This window comes from Dendrobates tinctorius, unplaced genomic scaffold, assembly GCF_039654945.1.
Source record: "Dendrobates tinctorius isolate UK_male_01 unplaced genomic scaffold, ASM3965494v1 ptg000166l, whole genome shotgun sequence".
In the NCBI taxonomy this organism is placed as follows: Eukaryota; Metazoa; Chordata; class Amphibia; order Anura; family Dendrobatidae; genus Dendrobates; species Dendrobates tinctorius.
Window position 1 is genome coordinate 14,530,115 of NW_027361833.1, and position 20,558 is coordinate 14,550,672.

The following is a 20,558-nucleotide window of genomic DNA, read 5'->3' on the forward strand; positions in this document are numbered from 1 at the left end:
CTAACCCTGACCCTAATCCTTAACAAAACCATACTTAACCCTAATCCTGACCCTAACCCTGACCCTAACCCTAACCCTAACCCTGACCCTAACCCTTAACAAAACCATACTTAACCCTAATCCTGACCCTAACCCTGACCCTAATCCTTAACAAAACCATACTTAACCCTAATCCTGACCCTAACCCTGACCCTAACCCTAACCCTGACCCTAACCCTTAACAAAACCATACTTAACCCTAATCCTGACCCTAACCATGACCCTAATCCTTAACAAAACCATACTTAACCCTAACCCTGACCCTAACCCTAACCCTGACCCTGACCATAACCCTAACCCTAAACCCCCTTAACTAACCCTAACTCTAACCCAAACCCCTAAATTCCATGGTTTAAAAAAAAAAACGCATATGCAAAAAAACGCATACATGAGCATGCCAGTGCGCACATATGCGCATCCATAGGCTATAATGGCCATTTTTAGCGCAAAACGTGCGCATATGTGCGCATGCGCTTTTTTGCAGGGCCAAAAAATGCAACATGCTGCGTCTGGAAAATCCCAACGCACACCCCAAAAAAACGCAGCGCATGAAAATCGCATACATGCGCTGACCAGTGCGCAGGTATGCGCACCCATGTTAAATATAGGGGAAAAAACGCATGCGCAGGTGTGCGTTTTTTTCCAGCGCTAAAAAACGCAAATGTGAAACCAGCCTAAGTCTTCACAAAGATCAATCAGACTTCTAAACTAATAACTTGGACCAGATGAGATGGTGCTGGAGGTTCCAGAGTGCTAGATTACATTCTAATAATTGATGACCTTACATGACCCATTATTCCATTTCAGTAGGCTGATCCTGTTCGGTGCCAATGTTGGCACCTGTTTTATCACTGACCAGAGTAAGTCTCTTAATAGAAGATATTATTTGGAGTAGGAGTAATGTTAGAAAGGTGGAACTGTGGTCAGCAATACATCTGTGGTGCCCCTGAGGGTTCAGTCACCACAGAGGCACTGTACCTCCTCCTGAGGTGTAGTATCCCACTCTCCAGGTAAGATGGTGACACCTGACCAGACTCCAGCACCTGCACCCAGCACGGACACCTTAGAACAGCAGAGCACCTTTTAAGGCAGCTGCTTTGGTTCGTGAAGGGTGCTGGGAAGTGGATGGAGCTTAGATTGCGCTATAGAGGGGAAAGCTGACAGGAAGTTAGGTTAGAATCCCCTGAGAGGGATGGAGTGAGAGGACATATATGCAGCAGCCTCCTGTGAGCTGGAGCTGCTGGCAAGGAAATAGAAAGAAAGAAGGATCAGTTCTTCAGAAGAAAGATATAAAAGTATGGAATGTGTGGAGGAGAGACTAGGGAATAGGGCTAGAGCAGAGCCCTTCTCTATGTTTAATGTGCCAAAGCCCGTGTGCCAGTAGCCGAGGCTTTCTGTGATACTAATGATCCTACAGCAGAAACCAGAGGAATAGAAGTTGAGACCACTTTATTCCCACCTAAGACGACACAGCTGCAAAGTGTGTGAGCCGGGGCATTAATGTAAGGAGTCCCCGAAGTTGGCTACAGCTGCCTGTCATGCGAGTGGAGTCATAAGTAACAGAAAGTAAGAGGAACTTTAGTGTAATTCATAACTGCAAGTACTTCAGATTAGCGCTAGAAAGGAGACGTTCAGAAAAAGCACACGAAAGGGAGTGCTGGAAGGGTGTATTCCATCTGCCTGGGAGTTGGCTGAGCCCCTCACCTGAAGACCGCGGCAATGAAGTGGGCACCTGTCTATGCAAGAAATGTGAGTAAAGCTTTGGAACTGCATTCAGCTGTGTCATTGCCTTCTTCCTGTGCCACTACACCATCTACCTCAACATCCACTACAGCTGCCCTGGGACTACAGCTCTGCCTGTGGAGAGCTATTACACCTTTGCTGCACCAAACCATCAGTCCCAAAGGATCTGCACTGCAGCGCTGGTCCCCTTCTGACCAGATACCACAGGTGGTGTCACGAACTTTTCCATACATAAACTTTATTCAATCCACCTATTTTACATGGACACCCAGGGCCACGCACCGGGCCACCACCACTGTGCCACTGCCCCTGTAAGACACTGGCCCGGTACTGAGTAAGTGTTTAGTCATCCCCTCCACTTGCCCTGTGGGTGCTCCACATCCATTTTAAGTGTAAGGAATGTAAGGATGGAGCTTTATTGGCTAAGAGGGCTGTGGCATGAATCTAGTTCTGCTGCTTGGGAAATGTAGTCCAGAGGCCAAGAAGGAGAGCTGGCAGGAAGTTCAGAATGTAAACAATAACAAACCACAAGTAGGGCTCTACAGGGGAGCTAAAATTGAAAATAAAGGCAACGGGGTTAAGGAATCAATACAGACAGATTACATTTTGTTTCTTTCTTGATACCTGGAAACTCGCTTCAATGTAATTGTTCTTCTAAGCCTATTATCAATTTAACAAAAATGTCTATAGACTCAAAAGTCTAAAAATGTTTTAGGTTATTTCTAGTGATGTTTATGCAACGTCTTATTGCTTTGCTGCATCAACAGAGGCAGAGCCGCTAAAGCTCATTGATTGGATGCCATGACATTAGTGCTGCGGCAAATTCCCGATACTGGGACCAGTAGCAAAGACTCGCTGATGGACCCGAGGAAAGTGAGTGTAGCTTGGTTTGTTATGTTTTAAAAGACTGCAGCCGGGGCCAAACATTGTCTGAAAGGAATCAACCCTTTTACATGTTTACTATAACGGTATGACTGATCTCACCAAACCAAACTAATTCAGGTACATGAGAACTCGCCTTTAAATGACTTTAATACAATAGTTATTAAAATCACCACTAGGTGATGTCCACTGTCAGCCATGTATAGTGTGAAATCTGTTATAGAAGATACAAGTGTCACAGCACAGAGCTCTGTGGGAACCAAGTAATTTTCCATGTTTTATGACAGCCTGATATACTCTGTAGCGTGTAGTGCAGAAAATGCATTGGCAATGACTTAAGTTCCTCTTGGTTGCTTTCCAGACCTCCCCATTGTTATTGGGCACAATGAATAAAAATCCTGCAGTCGTCTAGTACTATATATGTTGTTTAAACATTAAAAATGTCTTGTATTTTAGGAAATAAATTATTTTTAATTACGAGTTCAAAGATTTTCAGTGTCAAGAAAACTATTCTGCAATTCCAGCATTTATCCCAACACCTTGTATAACTGATATTTTTATTTAGTTTCTTATGGTAACAAATTATAGGGTTATATAAACATTAAGGAATATTGTTCTACAGGAAAATAATTGGTGAAATAGTAGGTAGACTACATTGTCAACATAATATAAATGGACATTAAAGGAATTTGGCCATCACAAAAAGTGATGACAGGAAGCCCTAGAACAACAAGGACCTTGACATTTTTTCTGCACAGTATCTGGTAGGAGCAACAAATTCACATTCAAGTGAACAGGTCTGTGCTGTAAACCAGGGACAAGCTACTCAGTCTGATGTATTCTATAGTGACTTAAGCCGGTTGGTGTCCCAGTGTTCAGACTATTTCCAATCAGAAACTAATGGCATATTTGCTTTGATACATAAAGAAAATGGCATTTTGTTGTAAAAACTGAAAAACCCAATGTAGTCATGAGTCTAACCATAAGCTCTAGTTTAATTAGCATTCTATAATATACTACTGAGAGATTAAGAGTAGGAATAAGAAATTACTTGTAGAGTATTACTGGATTACCTAAGAGAAAACACCTCTTCTCAGAGTATTCCCATTTAAAAGACACTGCCAATCACTGACAGCGGCATTTAACACACAACAGCTGGAAGAACAACACAGGTTCTGCCCATCGGCACCCATCACTTGATCGCGGTATGCAGATTGGTTGTCATGACAGCTGAGGGTCTGCAGAAGTTCCCCATGCTAGTCATTGTGAATCCTCTTTGAACACCAGCTCGTGGCCGACATTCATAGGAGATCATGATTCTTGCTACACACAGTAGGGCTGGAGCCTGCTACATGTAGAAAAGGCAATCGGATGATCGCATCATCAAGTCTTTTAAGGGGACTAGTGAAATCCATTAAAAATGAACAAGAAAAGTTATAAAAAATGTAAAAAAAAAAAAAAAAAAGGTTCAAATCACCCATCTTTTGCCCCATTGAAAATAAAACAATAAAAAATGTACATATTTGGTATTCAGAAATATTAGTTCTATCAAAAAAATAAAGTAAATTAATCTGATCAGTAAATGGCATAACGAGAAAAAAAATTGAATTGCCAGATGTTCCGTTTTTTCTTCTGGCCACTGCCACATTGCAATAAAATGCAATAACAGGTGATCAAAACATTGTATCTACCCCAAAATCATATCAATAAGAAAGTCAGCTCACGGTGCAAAAAAATCAGCTATCATTCGGCCCCAAATTTTAAAAAAATGGAAACGCTACAGATCTCGGAAAATGGCTGCATAAGATAAAATCTGAAAGTTGTAAGAAAAAAAATATTTTCACCCCCAAGGGTGGTTTGCACATTCATGACCGGGCCAATTTTTACAATTCTGACCACTGTACCTTTATGAGGTCATAACTCTGGAACGCTTCCATGGATCCCGGTGATTCTGACATTGTTTTCTCGTGACATACTGTACTTCATGTTAGTGGTAAAATTTCATTCAAATAACTTGCGTTTATTTGTGAGAAAAACGGAAATTTGGCGAAAATTTTGAAAATTTCGCAATTTTCCAACTTTGAATTTTTATGCCCTTAAATCACAGAGATACGGCACACAAAAAACTTGATAACTAACATTTCCCACATGTTTACTTTACATTAGCACAATTTTGGAACCAAAATTTTTTTTGTTAGGAAGTTATAAGGGTTAAAAGTTGACCAGCGATTTCTCATTTTTACACCATTTTATTTTTAGGACCACATCACATTTGAAGCCACTTTGAGGGGTCTATATGATAGAAAATACCCAAAAGTGACACCATTCTAAAAACTGCACCCCTTAAGGTGCTCAAAACCACATTCAAGAAGTTTATTAACCCTTTAGGTGCGTCACAGGAATTTTTTTGAATATTTAAAAAAAATGAACATCTAACTTTTTTTCACAAAAAAAATACTTCAGGTTCAATTTTTTTTATTTTACCAAGGGTAACAGGAGAAATTGGATTGCAAAAGTTATTGTGCAATTTGTCTTGAGTACGCTGATACCTGATATGTGGGGGGGAACGACTTTCGGCGCATGGCAGAGCTCAGAATGGAAGGAGCGCCATTTGACTTTTTCAATGCAAAATTGGCTGGAATTCAGATCGGACGCCATGTCACGTTTGGAGAGTCCCTGATGTACCTAAACAGTGGAAACCCCCTACAAGTGACCCCATTTTGGAAACTAGACCCCCCAAGGAACTTATCTAGATATGTGGTGAGAACTTTGAACCCACAAGGGCTTCACAGAAGTTTATAACGTACAGCGGTACAATTAAAAAATCATATTTTTTCCACAAAAATGATCTTTTCATCCTCAATTCTTATTTTTCCAAGGGTAACAGCACCATAAAAATTATTGTGCAGTTTGTCCTGAGTACGCTGATACCCCACATGTGGGGGTAAACCACTATTTGGGCGCATGGCAGAGCTTGGAAGGGAAGCAGCGCCATTTGACGTTTTTGGCTGGAATTGAGATCGGACACCATGTCGCGATTGAAAAACCCCTGATGTACCTAAACAGTGGAAACCCCCCACAAATGACACCATTTTGTAAACTAGATGCCCCAAGGAACTTATCTAGATGTGTGGTGAGCACTTTGAACCCCTCAGTGCTTCACATAAGTTTATAACGCCCGGGCGTGAAAATAAAAAATTTGTATTTTTTCCACAAACATGATCTTTCAGTCACCATTTTTTTTTATTTTCCCAAGGGTAACAGGAGAAATTGGACCCCAAAAGTTGTCCAATTTGTCCTGAGTATGCTGATACCCCATATGTGGGAGAAAACTACTGTATGGGCACACGTCGGGGCTCGGAAGGGAAGTAGTGACGTTTTGGAATGCAGACATTGATGGAATGGTCTGCGGGTGTCATGTTGCCTTTGGAGAGCCCGTAATGTACCTAAACAGTGGAAACCCCCCACAAATGACCCCATTTTGAAAACTAGACCCCATAAGGAACTTATCTAGATGTGAGGTGAGCACTTTGAACCCCCAAGGGCTTCACAGAAGTTTATATTGCCGGGGCATGAAAATAAAAAAATCGTATTTTTTCCACAAACATGATCAATTAGTCCCCAATTTTTTTATTTTCCCAAGGGTAACAGGAGAAATTGGACCCCAAAAGTTGTTGTCCAATTTGTCCTGAGTACGCTGACGCTCCATATGTAGGAGAAAACTACTGTATGGACACACGTCGGAGCTCGGAAGGGAAGTAGTGACGTTGTGGAATGCAGACTTTGAGGGAATGTTCTGCGGGTGTCATGTTGCCTTTGGAGAGCCCTTAATGTACCTAAACTATTGAAACTCCCCACAAGTGACCCCATTTTGGACACTAGACCCCCTCACGGAACTTATGTAGATGTGTGGTGAGCACTTTGAACCCCCAAGTGCTTCACAGAAGTTTATAACGCTCGGACGTGAAAATAAAAAAAATCATTTTTTTCCACAAAAATGATATTTTTGCCCCCAATTTTTTATTTTCCTAATGGTAACAGGAGAAATTGGACCCCAAAAATTGTTTTGCAATTTGTCCTGAGTAGGCTGATACCCTACATGTGGGGGTAAAACACTGTTTGGGCGCATGGCAGAGCTTGGAAGGGAAGGAGCACCATTTAACTTTTTCAACTCAGAATTGGCTGGAATTGAGATCAGACACCATGTTGCATTTGGAGAGCCCCTGATGTGCCCAAACAGTGGAAACCCCCAATTCTAACTCCAACCCGAACCCCAACACACCCCTAACCCTAATCTCAGCCCTAACCCTAGCCCTAACCCTAACGGAAAAATGGAAATAAATACATTTTTTTATTTTATTATTTTTCCCTAACTAAGGGGGTGGTAACGGGGGGTTTTGATTTACTATTTATTGCGGTTTTTATGTTTGGCAGCTGTCGCACGCTAAAAGACGCTTTTTATTGTAAAAATAGTTTTTGCATCACCACATATTGAGAGCTATAATTTTTCTGTATTTTGACCCACCGAGTCATGTGAGGTCTTATTTTTTGCGGGACGAGTTGACGTTTTTATTGGTACCATTTTCGGGCATGTGACATTTTTTGATCGCTTTTTATTCCAATTTTTGCGACGCAGAATGAACAAAAACCAGCATTTCATTAATTTCTTTTGGGGAAGTGCGTTTACACCGTTCCGCGTGCGTTAAAATTGATAAAGCATTTTTATTCTTCGGGTCAGTACGGTTACAGCGATACCTCATTTAGGTCTTTTTTTTATGTTTTTGTCGGTTTTATGCAATGAAAACTATTTTATATAAAAAATAATTATTTTTGCATTGCTTTATTCTGCGAGCTATAACTTTTTTATTTTTTCGCTGATGATGCTGTGAGGCGGCTCGTTTTTTGCGGGACAAGATGACGTTTTCAGCGGTACCATGGATATTTATATGCGTCTTTTTGATCGCGCGTTATTACACTTTTTGTTTGGCGGTATGATAAATCATTATTTTTTGCTTCGTTTTTTATTTTTATTTTTTAAGGGGTTCGCTAAAGGGGTTAACTAATGGGACAGTTTTATAGGCCGGGTCGTTACGGATGCGGCGATACCTAATATGTGTACTTTTATTGTTTTTTTTCTTTTTATTTCCAAAAAATGGATTTATTTGGGGGAATATTTTTTTTTTTCTAATTTATTTGGCGATTTTTTTTTTTTTTAATTATTTTAACACTTTTTTCATTTTTTTTTTTCACTTTATTAAATAGTCCCAGGTGGGACATCACTGTCCTGTGACAGATTGCTGATCTGTCACATCACAGATCACTGTGACAGATCAGCGATCTGTCACAGGCAGTGCCGAAGGCTTCCTCATGCCTGCGCTTTGCAGGCACTGAGGAAGCCAGCTTCCTGCAGGCCCCCGAAGGCCCCCGTCGCCATCTTGGATTCGGGGGGCCTGCAGGAAAGGAGCCCCCAGCAGCAGCGCTGCATATTGCGCTGCTGTGGGGGGCTCAGGGAAGCACGGAGGGAGCCCCCTCCCTGCCGATGCTTCCCTTTAACCCCCGGTACACCGCAATCATGTTTGATCGCGGTGTGCAAGGGGTTAACGTGTCGGGGGCGGTCCGTGACCGCCCCTGACACATTGTGCCGGGTGTCAGCTGTGATAATCAGCTGACACCCGGCCGCGATCAGCGGTGCTAACCACGTGGGCGCCGCTGATCGCGGTAGACGTACTATCCCATCCATGGGCATAGGGGCCCTGGTCCCATGGACGGGATAGTACGTCTGATGTCAGGAAGGGGTTAAAGAAAAAAGAACCTATACATGTTTGATATCTGTATACTTGTACTGACGAGGGGAATCATATTGTCCAGTCAGTTTTAGTATTAAGTGAACATGATAAATAGAAAAACGCAAAAAAAAATATTGTGGAATTGCACTTTTTTGCAACTTCACCGCACTTGGAATTTTTTTTTTTTACCAATTTCTAGTATGCTTTATGGTAGAATCAATGGTGTCAAACAAAAGTACAACTCGACACGCACCAAATAGGCCCTCATACCGCTATATTGAGGAAAAATAAAAAAGTTATGGCTCTGGGAAGAAGGGGAGAAAAAACAAAAGCTCAAAAACAGAAAAATCGCAAGGTTATTTAAAAGGTTAAAATTTTATGAGAAAACCATACCTGGCTGCAATTGACCAGCCAGAATCTGATTCATGCTGCCCATGATTTATGCAGCATTAATCAAATGAAAGATTCACTAGAAGCCTCCATACCGAAGTGCTGGTGGTAAGAGACAGGGAAGAGTAGATGCAATCTGCTCACCTGATAGAGGTTTGCAAGTCTGGCACAACTCTGATGAGAGTAGTAGTGAAGTTGTATTCCTCATCTAGACTGCTGCTTCTACAGGTAAAGCCGGCAGAGCAGCTCATTAAAATCAGTTGTAATTTATTGAAATGCAAAAGACATAGTCACCATCAGATCTTAGAACTTATTGTAAAATGTTATTATAGGGGTTTTCAAAGTCTGCAAATCTCGCTCACTGTTTTTGGATTATTGTACAAAGAAATTTTGAAAAACCATGAGAGCAAGCAACCTTGACATGCACATTTCAATTAATTGTGTTTATACAATTATATTTGATGCTTATCAATGCCTGTAGCATGCACACTGGCTAACAAGAGAAATTATACAACTATGTATCACAGCATAGAAACACAAAGCAGAACACAGTGTTGCACGTGCCTATGAGCGATAACTGTGTTTATAGTTCGCCTTGGCGCATTGCTTTCTCCAAAATACTTCACCACCCACTCTTTTCCACATGCCTGCTTCTATAGCAGCTGCACACAGTGACACGTGCAAAGCTGTACAGGTGTTTCTTCAGAGCTGCATTTTGAAACAATAAGCAGATTTTTTTATGCCATTGTACATACCCTACGAATGCCAGTTTCTTTTCAATTACTCAAATAAATTGAAGAAAAAAATTACAGCTGAAAGTTTGTGTGAACGTTGCGTTTCCATGCAACTTCAAATGCCTTCTCCAAGTTAATGAACCATCCTGTACATTCAGATCTCTGCCCAAAGTGAGAATAACTGAGCCGAATCCATTCCCATGTTTAAAGAAACATTTTTGAATAGACTTGTGTAAGTGTGTCACAGATTTGTCCATTCCTGCCCCTTGCTCCCTACCTTGTCGAATGCATTGTGAGTCAAGATCAACATCTGAGACCCCTAATTATGTGGTGAGATGACCATGGCTGTCCTAAAATCATGCCTGATGTGTGACTCCTTTTAAAGGGGAATACAGATATATGTACTTCACCCTAAAACTGATAAATGCCCTATGAGCGATAGTAATGAAAACAGATACATAAGAAAAGCAGAGCAGTTTCTCATGACAATCAATCAGAAGCCAACTTTAATTCAAAATGGCCTCCGAAGATTAGAGTTGATACCTGAAAGTACCTTTATTCATACAACTCCTCCACTTTTTCTTCACACCAGTTTTCATATATTTCCTCCATAATATGCTAAAATGTTACAGAATAGCAATTATCCTGCTACTGCAACCATTATGATTTTCGGTAAAATGACTGTAAAGAGCAGAGTAATGACCTACAGATTTGTAAATAAGGAAATGATTAGATAAAGGTAATGTGTAAATTGCCTGTTGACCTATGATAATAAGATTTTGTAGTATTAATCTAGAAAACATATTTAACACTATCTGAATCGCACTTACAGGTTTACACTAGTCTTGTGACATTATGAAGTCTTGGATTATGTTCACTTCACTCATTGGAACTGCTTTGTCTCTTCCAGTTTAAATGATACTATAAAGTAATTTCTACAGACAGACATGAACATATATTATTTGTATTATTATTACTAGTAGTGGTAATGTTATTTAGAGAAAAAAATGCCATTCATGAATTTAAAAAAATGTGTAAATTAAACAGAAGATCAACATACCGTAAATTAAAGTTAGAACACATTTTCCGAGTTGATCCTTAGTTTACAGTATCCACTTACTTCTCCTTGTCTACAGGGAAATAAGTCAGTCAACAGGAAATTTTGCATAATTTAGACATTTTTCTATGTAATTACATTTTAGAAAACTTTTTTTTTTCATTTGTAAACCTCTATAATTTTTTTTATACTAAGAATCAAAAACAGGACTTTTAATAGCTATATTATAACACATGTTGTGCATGCATCTCCAAGTAATGTTTACAGTCCCTTTGCAGAGTAATCGTTTTTGATTGTCCAGTATTCGGACAACCTCTTTTCAATCACTATGTTTCCCCTTGTAAAATAATAACAGCTATACTCACCTCTACTCACCTCTAATGGCGGCGCTGTTCCAGCGGTGTCGGCACTGGAGATCTCCCAGGGCTCACGTGACATTGTTATGTCACGCGAGTCCTGCAGCCAATCATTCTCACCTCCTTCTGATGAAACTGACGGAAGTGAAGTGAGAACTGCGGCTGCTTTCTTACTTCCTCTGAATGTCAGTTACGTCCGAAGGAGGTGAGAGTGAAGTGGTCACAGATTGGCTGCAGGGCTCGAGTGACAAAACAATGACACGCGAACCATGGAAGACCAGACGCACACATTGTTAGAGCGGTGTCGATATCGTACGTGAGTATTGCTGATATTATTTTACATTGAGGAAATATAGAAGATGCTGTCTGAGTAGCGGTCAACCCCTTTAATTTTTTAAGAAATTGTTTTACAAAGCAAACAGTGCTCTTCTTAGCTCTAGTGGCAGCATCAGCAGATTTTCATGAATATTTTGGGCTGCTATGTCACCAAGCTACAGTATGAACACTCCCTTTAATCCAGGATAGGTGAGGAGATAATCAGGCCACAGATACTTCCTCTTGGACAATTGTGAGGCTTTCTATACTACAGTACACGTAGTGTTCACCTTATGACCCCTCCTGGCAGAATGATAGGACTTTTCTGCTACTATTATAAAGGCATAGAACCAAAAAACAAATCCTCAAAAAATGAACAATGATCCTTTACATTTCCAACAACATGTAACCAATAGCAACATTGAAGTAGAAACACGATCAAAATTATTAAAAAATATAAAAAAATATTTATTACAAATATTCCAATAATTTTACCAAAACAGTACAAAGAAACAATAAATCCTAAAAGTAATAAACGCAGGGATGTTAGTACCCTGACAATCATGGACACTTACAACAATGACAGTCAAATAGAGATCCGTGACCTCAATATCCTAATGTATATACAAGCTAGAATGGTAACAAAGACACTCCTACTGATTAAAGATTAAAATATACATAATCTGGATTACCAAAGTGTTGATGTATACATATAATTAATTACCAAGACCAAAGTACATGAAACCATTAATGGTTTGGAACGATCAAAGGAACGCCCATATTAAATTACAGGTTCCACCTCACTGTCACAGAGTGACTGGTCCAGTGTTACATGACCTACCAATTAGTCGATCAGTAAAAGGCAAAACAAAAAGCACACCAGGATGCACCAGGGAAACTTTTAACAATGTGGGGCCCTGCGATAGAGAACGGGGAAAATGGACACCTCCTGCACTCTCCTAAGGATGTGCCCTGATCTTACTAACGTCCTTATACAGGTTCTTTCAACCTGTCGCTGAGCAGGATACCTAAGCCCTCACTTGCCCTGCACCTATCCCTAAGTAGGGAATTGGCAAGTGAGGACACTGGTCCCACCGCTGCACTAAGACAACACAAGGTAAGGATACACAGACAGCAAAAGGAACAGGGTAACAAAAATATAACACTTAGCTTTCTGCTGTATAGCACCGCACAGCAGGATCACGACACCAGATACACCATAAAGAGCTGAGGCACCACTGCTCCCAGCAAGCTCCTTCCTTCAGCACGGTTGGTATCCAAAAGGACCTGTATCACCAACAGTCAGCAGATGCACCCAGGTGACCTTTCAAAGGATGGTGGAAGTGATTACCACCTGCATCAGCAAAGTCAGCAGCAATATAATTACACCAGTGGCCACTGGAGGAAAAGCTGACATTAACCCTCGAAGGCAGGAAAAGAAAAAAGTTTTAATATGAAACCCCAAATCTGCCACAGATCCAAAAATGGATCGTAACACTCATTCCCAGCATCCAGGATTTGTCAATTTAAGCTATGAGGTTGGGAAATAAATGTTTGCGGGGTTTTTGTTTAATATATATTTAATATATTTTTTTCCTGTGGGAGGTGAGCTGCTTCCAAAATGGCTCCAAAGTGGCCTATACTCCTCTTACAATTAAAATAAACAGGCACACTTAGCAAAGTCTGCCTGCTTCATTGAAGTCTGGAAAAACAGATATCGGTCGAACAACAGATGAGCATAAAAAGGATTGTGGACATGACAGAGACTTGTACAAGTCAGGAGAAGTTGACTATTTTGTCTGACACTAATCTGCAGTCTATAGGCAATGCCACTTCTTCTCTATTACAAGCACAGTGACCTGGAAGTGATAAAGTTGCAATTAGCTTATTGATCTTGATTAGACTTTCTAATTTCCTTCTTTAGGGTGTGTGCACACGTAAGCTTTTTTTTCGTGTTTTTACCGGCAAAAACGCTTAAAAAATGCTTAGAAGAAGCATCCCATTCATTTTAATGACGTCCGCACTTTTTGTGCATATTGATGCGCTTTTTTCCACGAAAAAAACGCATTGCGGTAAAAAACGCAGCATGCTCATTAACTTAGCAGAAACATCTGCATTTCTAACTATATTCTATGAGCAGGAGGATGCTCTGGAAAAAACTCATAAAAAATGAGCAAAAATCGCCAAAAACCGCACAGAAAACGCGCGGAAAAAAAAGTGCGTTTCCTGGGAAGGAGTCCGGTTTTTAATCAGGAATTTTCTGCATACGTGGGTACATAGCCTAAGATGTGCATCTTACCAGATTAACCCCTTTACCCCCAAGGGTGTTTTGCACGTTAATGACCGGGCCAATTTTTACAATTCTGACCACTGTCCCTTTATGAGGTAATAACTCTGGAATACTTCTATGGATCTCGGTGAGTCTGACACTGTTTTCTCGTGACATATTGTACTTCATGTTAGTGGTAAAATTTCATTGACATAACTTGCGTTTGTGAAGAAAACGGAAATTTGGTGAAAATTTAGAAAATTTCGCAATTTTCCAACTTGGAATTTTTATGCCCTTAAATCACAGAGATATGGCACACAAAAAACTTAATAAATAACATTTCCCACATGTTTACTTTACATCAGCACAATTTTGGAACCAAAATTTTATTTTGTTAGGAAGTTATGTCTTAAAAGTTGACCAGCGATTTCTCATTTTTACAACAACATTTTATTTTTAGGGACCACATCACATTTGAAGTTACTTTGAGGAGTCTATATGATAGAAAATACTCAAAAGTGACACCATTCTAAAAATTGCACCCCTCAATGTGCTCAAAACCACATTCAAGAAATGTATTAACCCTTCAGGTGCTTCACAAGAAATTTTTGAATGTTTAAAAAAAAAAATGAAAATTTAACTTTTTTCACAAAAAAATTACTTCAGGTCCAATTTTTTTTTTGCAACAAGGGTAACCGGTGAAATTGGTCTCCAAAAGTTATTGTGCAATTTGTTCTGAGTACGCTGATACCTGATATGTGGGGGGGAACCACTGTTTCAGCGCATGGCAGAGTGCAGAAGGGAAGGAGCGCCGTTTGGCTTTTTCAGCACAAAATTGGCTGGAATTCAGATCGGACGCCATGTCATGTTTGGAGAGCCCCTGATGTGCCTAAACAGTGGAAACCCCCAAGTGACCCCATTTTGGAAACTAGACCCCCCCCAAGGAACTTATCTAGGTATGTGGCGAGAACTTTGATCCCCCAAGGGCTTCACAGAAGTTTATAACTTACAGCCGTACAATTAAAAAAATATATCATTTTTTCCAATTTTTATTTTCCCAAGGGTAACAGGAACCCAAAAGTCATTGTACAATTTGTCCTGAGTATGCGGATACCCAATATGTGGGGGTAAACGACTATTTGGGCGTATGGCAAAGCTCGGAAGGGAAGCAGCACCATTTTACTTTTTTGGCTGGAATTGAGATCGGACGCCATGCCGTGTTTGGAAAGCCCCTGATCAACCTAAACAGAGGAAACCCCCACAAGTGACACCATTTTGGAAACTAGATCCCACCAAGGAACTTATCTAGATGGGTGGTGAGCACTTTGAACCCCCAAGTGCTTCACAGAAGTTTACAACGCCCAGGCATGAAAATAAAAAAAAATATTTTTTCCACAAACATGATCTTTTAGTCACCAGTTTTTTATTTTCTCAAGGGTAAGAGGAGAAATTGGACCCCAAAAGTTGTTGTGCAATTTGTCCTGAGTACGCTAATACCCCATGTGTGGGGTTAAACCACTGTTTGGGCGCATGGCAGAGCTTGGAAGGGAAGCAGCACCGTTTGACTTTTTCTATGCAGAATTGGCTGGAATTGAGATCAGACACCATTGTTGCATTTGGAGAGCACCTGATGTGCCTAAACAGTGGAAACCCCCCAATTCTAACTCCAACCCTAACCCTAATCTCAGCCCTAACCCTAATGGGAAAATGGAAATAAATACATTTTTTTTACTTTATTATTTTTCCCTAACTAAGGGGGTTATAAAGTGGGGTTTGATTTACTATTTTTGGCGGGTTTTTATGTTTGGCAGCGGTCATATGCTAAAAGACGCTTTTTATTGTAAAAATATTTTTTGCATCACCACATTTTCAGAGCTATAATTTTTCCCTATTTTGATCCACCGAGTCATGTGAGGTTTTATTTTTTGTGAGTTGACGGTTTTATTGGTACCATTTTCGGGCATGTGACATTTTTTGATCGCTTTTTATTCTGATTTTTGGGACGCAGAATGAACAAAAACCAGTATTTCATGAATTTCTTTTGGGGGGTGCGTTTACACCGTTCCACGTGTGGTAAAATTGATAAAGCGATTTTATTCTTCGGGTCAGTACGATTACAGCGATACCTCATTTGTCATTTTTTTATGTTTTGACGCTTTTGTGCAATGAAAACAATTTTATATAAAAAATTATTTTTGCATCGCTTTATTCTGCGAGCTATAACTTTTATTTTTTCGCTGATGATGCTGTGTGGCAGTTCATTTTTTGCGGGACAAGATGACGTTTTCAGCGGTACCATGGTTATTTATATCCGTCTTTTTGATTGCGCGTTATTGCATTTTATGTTCAGCGGTATGATGATAAAGCTTTGATTTTTATTTTTATTTTTAAGGGGTTCACTAAAGGGGTTAACTAGTGGGACAGTTTCACAGGGCGAGTCGTTACGGACACGGCGATACTAAATGTGTGTACTTAAACTGTTTTTTTTTTTCTCATTTCCAAAAAATAAATTGGGGAATATTTTTTTTAATTTATTTAGGGATTTTTTTTTTTTTTACTTTATTTTATTGTCCCAGGGGGGACATCGCTGATCTGACAATTTGGACAGCACTGTCAGATCAGCGATCTGACAGGCTTCCTCAGTGCCTGCTTTCAGCAGGCACTGAGGAAGCCGCCTCACTGCAGGCCCTCTGAAGGCCCCCGCAGCCATATTGGATCCGGGGCATGCAGGGAAGGAGACCATCCGAGCAGCGCAGCACATTGCGCTGCTCGGAGGGTCTCAGGGAAGCACGGAGGGAACCCCCTACCTGCCGATGCTTCCCTAATCCCCCAGTACACTGCGATCATGTTTGATCGCAGTGTGCCAGGGGTTAACGTGCCGGGGATGGTCCGTGACCGCCTCTGACACATAGTGCCGGGTGTCAGCTGTGATAATCAGCTGACACCCGGCCACGATCAGCGGCGGCCCCCCCCCGGGAGCGCCGCTGATAGATTAGACGTACTATCCCGTCCCCAGTCATAGGGGCCCGGGGCCCGTGGACGGGATATTAAGTCTCATGTCAGAAAGGGGTTAAAAACAGATTTTATGTAATGCTTCAATTAATCTAATCACGGAAAATTGTTTTCTTCTTTGGGTGTATCTTTATGAAAATCAACAAAACGTTTTGAACTGTAGTCATTTGGGAAATTTCATCAGTCAGTAATTTATATCAGTTAACACTCCCACTAAAGAAAATTAGGAGAATTAGGCCTCTTACACAATCTCCCATACCATCCTCCTATAGAAATACACTGCAATTTAAAGGTCTGACTGCTCCAAAGGGGGAAAAAAAAAAAAAAAAAAAAGCAGTTAACAGTACCAGCAAAGCAAATTAGTTTTCTGAAATCTCATGTACATGCGGCTCATTTTTCCTTACAGATTAGAAGCAGTTTCAGATTCGCACTGTCAGTTCTTTCATAATTTTTGTAGCATTTTTCACCCATTCAAATGAATGGGGAAAAAAAAACTTCTAAAAAAGAAGCAAAAACACAGAAAAAACATGGTAATTTTATGTAGCGTTTTTCCTGCAAACCCCTCCAGTATTTTCAGCAGGAAAATGTGCAGCAATTACTGAACATGTCCTCATACGCTAAAACTAGGAATTACTGATACAAGTAAAGTGGATAATCTTGCTGACACCATTTGTCAGTAAGCACAATTTTCCGCATGCTCATGAAAACCTGCAGACAACACAGGGGATACATTTCCTGCCTATTTGTTTGGCTAGGGCCCGAGTTAAAGGGAATATGTCAGCAGGTTTGATTGTTATGAAACTACAACATACAGCCTCACAAGTGATACATCCCGAGAATCAGGATTTCTGCCCCTATATTTTGCTGCTCTCAGATTAAATAGTAAAAACCTATTGATAGATTGTCTTTAAGCGCCTCATACACATTATGCTAACATCGACCAAACCCGTCCATATTGGCGTGCCTGGGCAATATTCTAATGTGTTTGGGAGCTATGGACAGTTGACTATCATGGGAAATATCGATCAGGCATGTCCGATTTTGGGCTGCCAATCGTGTTGTATAAGCCTCCAACAGACACGTCTGGTGACAAATATCTCATAGGGATCACAACTTTCAGATGAAATAATGTTTTTGTTTGTGGGAGAGATGGCTGACAGCTATCTAATGTATATACGTGCCTTAGGGTAATGTGGATTTATGGGAATCTGTCAGTATGATCAACACTCCTAAGCCATCTATATGGGCATTCAGGTCATAAAAAGCTGAATAAAGTGATACCTTGATATCTGTGATCCATTATTCCAGAGAAATCCATATTTTTCTTATATGTAAATTAGCTGTTCAAGACAATGGTCTGGACACTGATCTGCATTATAATCTGCCTCCAGAGCTTATGGTAAATGAAATGGGGGCCAGGAGCTTTACCAGTGTGAAACATGAAACTAACACAGAGCAGTACAGCCAAACTTTGTATTCTTACAAACACACTTGCTTCAGTTCGCACAACTCTGCTGTATTTCAACACTATTGTAATCCTGTCTGCCTGTGAGGTGGAAGCTGAGGCCAAGAGGAACCTGCAACTGTGTCAGTCATAATCACACAAAGCTCTGCAGTGAGATCAGGACAGAAGATAGCAGCCATTACACTGCTAACATTCCTTTCATTTAGGGCTCACATGCGAGAAACTCGGACGAGTCTCACATGTCAATACCCGGAACTGCCGCCAGCACTCGGATCGGAGCATTCAGCTGAATGTATTGCTATGCAGCCGAACGCTCTGATCCGAGTGCCGGCGGCAGTGTTGGGTATTGACGTGTGAGACTCATCCGAGTTTCTCGCATGTGAGTATGAGCCCTTAAAAGAAGTTCTGGAGGCAGATTCTCATGCAGATACGTGCCCAGTCCACAGATATTAAGAGCTCATTTATATCATCAATATATGTTGTATTTCCTTTGGAATACTGACACCTTTAAAATGGTACCAATCCATGAAGAAGCATCAGGTAAGACACCATCATGATTCTGTATTGTATGTGTACTTCTTATTATCAGATACTAAATAGTAATAAACTTTTATAAAAATGGGGAAGTAAGGGCCTATGCCAGCTTATAATTTGGTAAACATTCCAGGCACCCTGAAAGCATTGCACATAAGCTAAGTAGACATCCCCCAAAAGGAACAGTATATTTTTGTACAATATGTACACAATATTTTTTTTGTTTTGCAGTATTTCTTATGGCTATGAACCAATGTCTGGATGGCTGAAAAATCCAAAGGTTCCCAAGTCTACAATGATTCCACAACAGCTAACACATCCACATGCTAATCCAAAATTACCATTACACCACCCTATATTAATACCTCAACAACCAATGATACCAGTACCTGGCTATCATTCACGGTTTTCCCATCCACCCTCACAAACCAAGCAAATAAATTTAATTTATTTTAACAAATCCTGACAGTTAACATCCAACAAACAGAAAACCCATGGAACAACCGAAGCCTGACATTTCATACCAACCTGGACAGCCAAATTTAGCAAATCAGCCACAGCCGGCTCAAGACTGAAGAAGAACTACAAGATTATTATTATTATTATTATTTATTTGTATAGCGCCATTAATTTCATGGTGCTGTACATGAGAAGGGGGGGTTACATACAAAGTTATAGATATCGTTAACAGTAAACAAATTTACCGTGACAGACTGGTACAGAGGGGAGAGGACCCTGTCCTTGCGGACTTACATTCTACGGGATATCGGGGAAGAGACAGAAGGTTGGGGGTGCAGCAGCTCTGGTGGTGAAGAGGCGGCAGCTCAGGCAGTGGTGAGGCGGCAGAACGGTCATTGCAGGCTGTAATCTTTCCTGAAAAGATGGGCTTTCAGGTTCCGTTTGAAGGATCCAAGGGTAGTGGATAATCGGACGTGTTGAGGCATGGCATTCCAGAGGATAGGGGATATTCAGGAGAAAACTTGGAGGCGGTTGTATGCGTAACGAATAAGTGTAGAGGAGAGTAGGAGGTCTTGGGAGGATCGAAGATTACGTGAGGGAAGATATTGGCAGATTAGTTCAGAGATATAGGGAGGGGAAGGTTGTGGATGGCTTTGTAGGTCAGTGTTAGTAGTTTGAACTGGATTTGTTGGGGAATTGGGAGCCAATGGAGGGATTTGCAGAGGGGGGAGACAGGGGAGTAGCGAGGAGAGAGGTGGATTAGTCGGGCAGCAGAATTGAGGACAGACTGGAGTGGTGCAAGATAGTTAGCAGGGAGGCCACAGAGGAGAGTGTTGCAGTAGTCAAGGCAGGAGATGATGAGGGCATGTACAAGAGTTTTAGTAGATTGAGGACTGAGGAAGGGACGGATTCTGGAAATACTTTTGAGTTGGAGGCGACAGGAGGTGGCAAGAGATTGGACGTGTGGTTTGAAGGACAGGACAGAGTCGAGAGTTAAGGCCCCTTTACATTTAGCGATGCACCAGCGATCCGACCAGCGATCCGACCCAGTCAGGATCGCTGGTGCATCGCTAAATGATCGCTAGTGAGCTGTCACACAGGCAGACCTCACAGCGATGCAGCAGCGACGCAGCGCACGATACTCACCTTTCACACACAGCAATCCTGACGTCCTCCCGCCCGCCTCCACACGTCGCTCATCGTCACAGCAGGAAGCCCAGCAGGAAGCTGACGACGAGAAATGGAGCCGGACATTCTTGCGTGATCAGCGATGGACAGTGGGGGAGCCGGTCGGAGGTAAGTATCACACATAGCGATATCGCTAGCTATATCGCTATAACGTCACAAAATCGGTGACGTTATAGCGATATCGCTATGTGTAAAACCCCCTTTACTCTGAGGCAGCGGATTTCAGGTACGGGAAAGAGCGTGATTCCGTTTACCATAATAGATAGATCAGGTAGGGAAGATATGCGAGATGGAGGAAAGATAATGAGCTCAGTTTTGTCTACGTTGAG

At 41.1% G+C, this 20,558-nt stretch overlaps 2 protein-coding genes across 2 annotated transcripts in view; one reads left to right on the top strand and one right to left on the bottom strand.

The window, feature by feature from the left end:
• Positions 1–20,558, bottom strand: part of ARHGAP6 (Rho GTPase activating protein 6) — a 420,491-nt gene that overhangs the window by 222,783 nt on the left and 177,150 nt on the right. The gene's annotated exons all lie outside the window — the stretch shown is intronic.
• LOC141053619 (amelogenin, X isoform-like) lies at positions 10,430–19,200 on the top strand. Its single transcript, XM_073550637.1, is given in 4 exon segments — positions 10,430–10,484; positions 18,545–18,614; positions 18,814–19,033; positions 19,035–19,200. Coding segments are annotated over 4 exon segments (468 nt in total). The 3' UTR covers positions 19,158–19,200.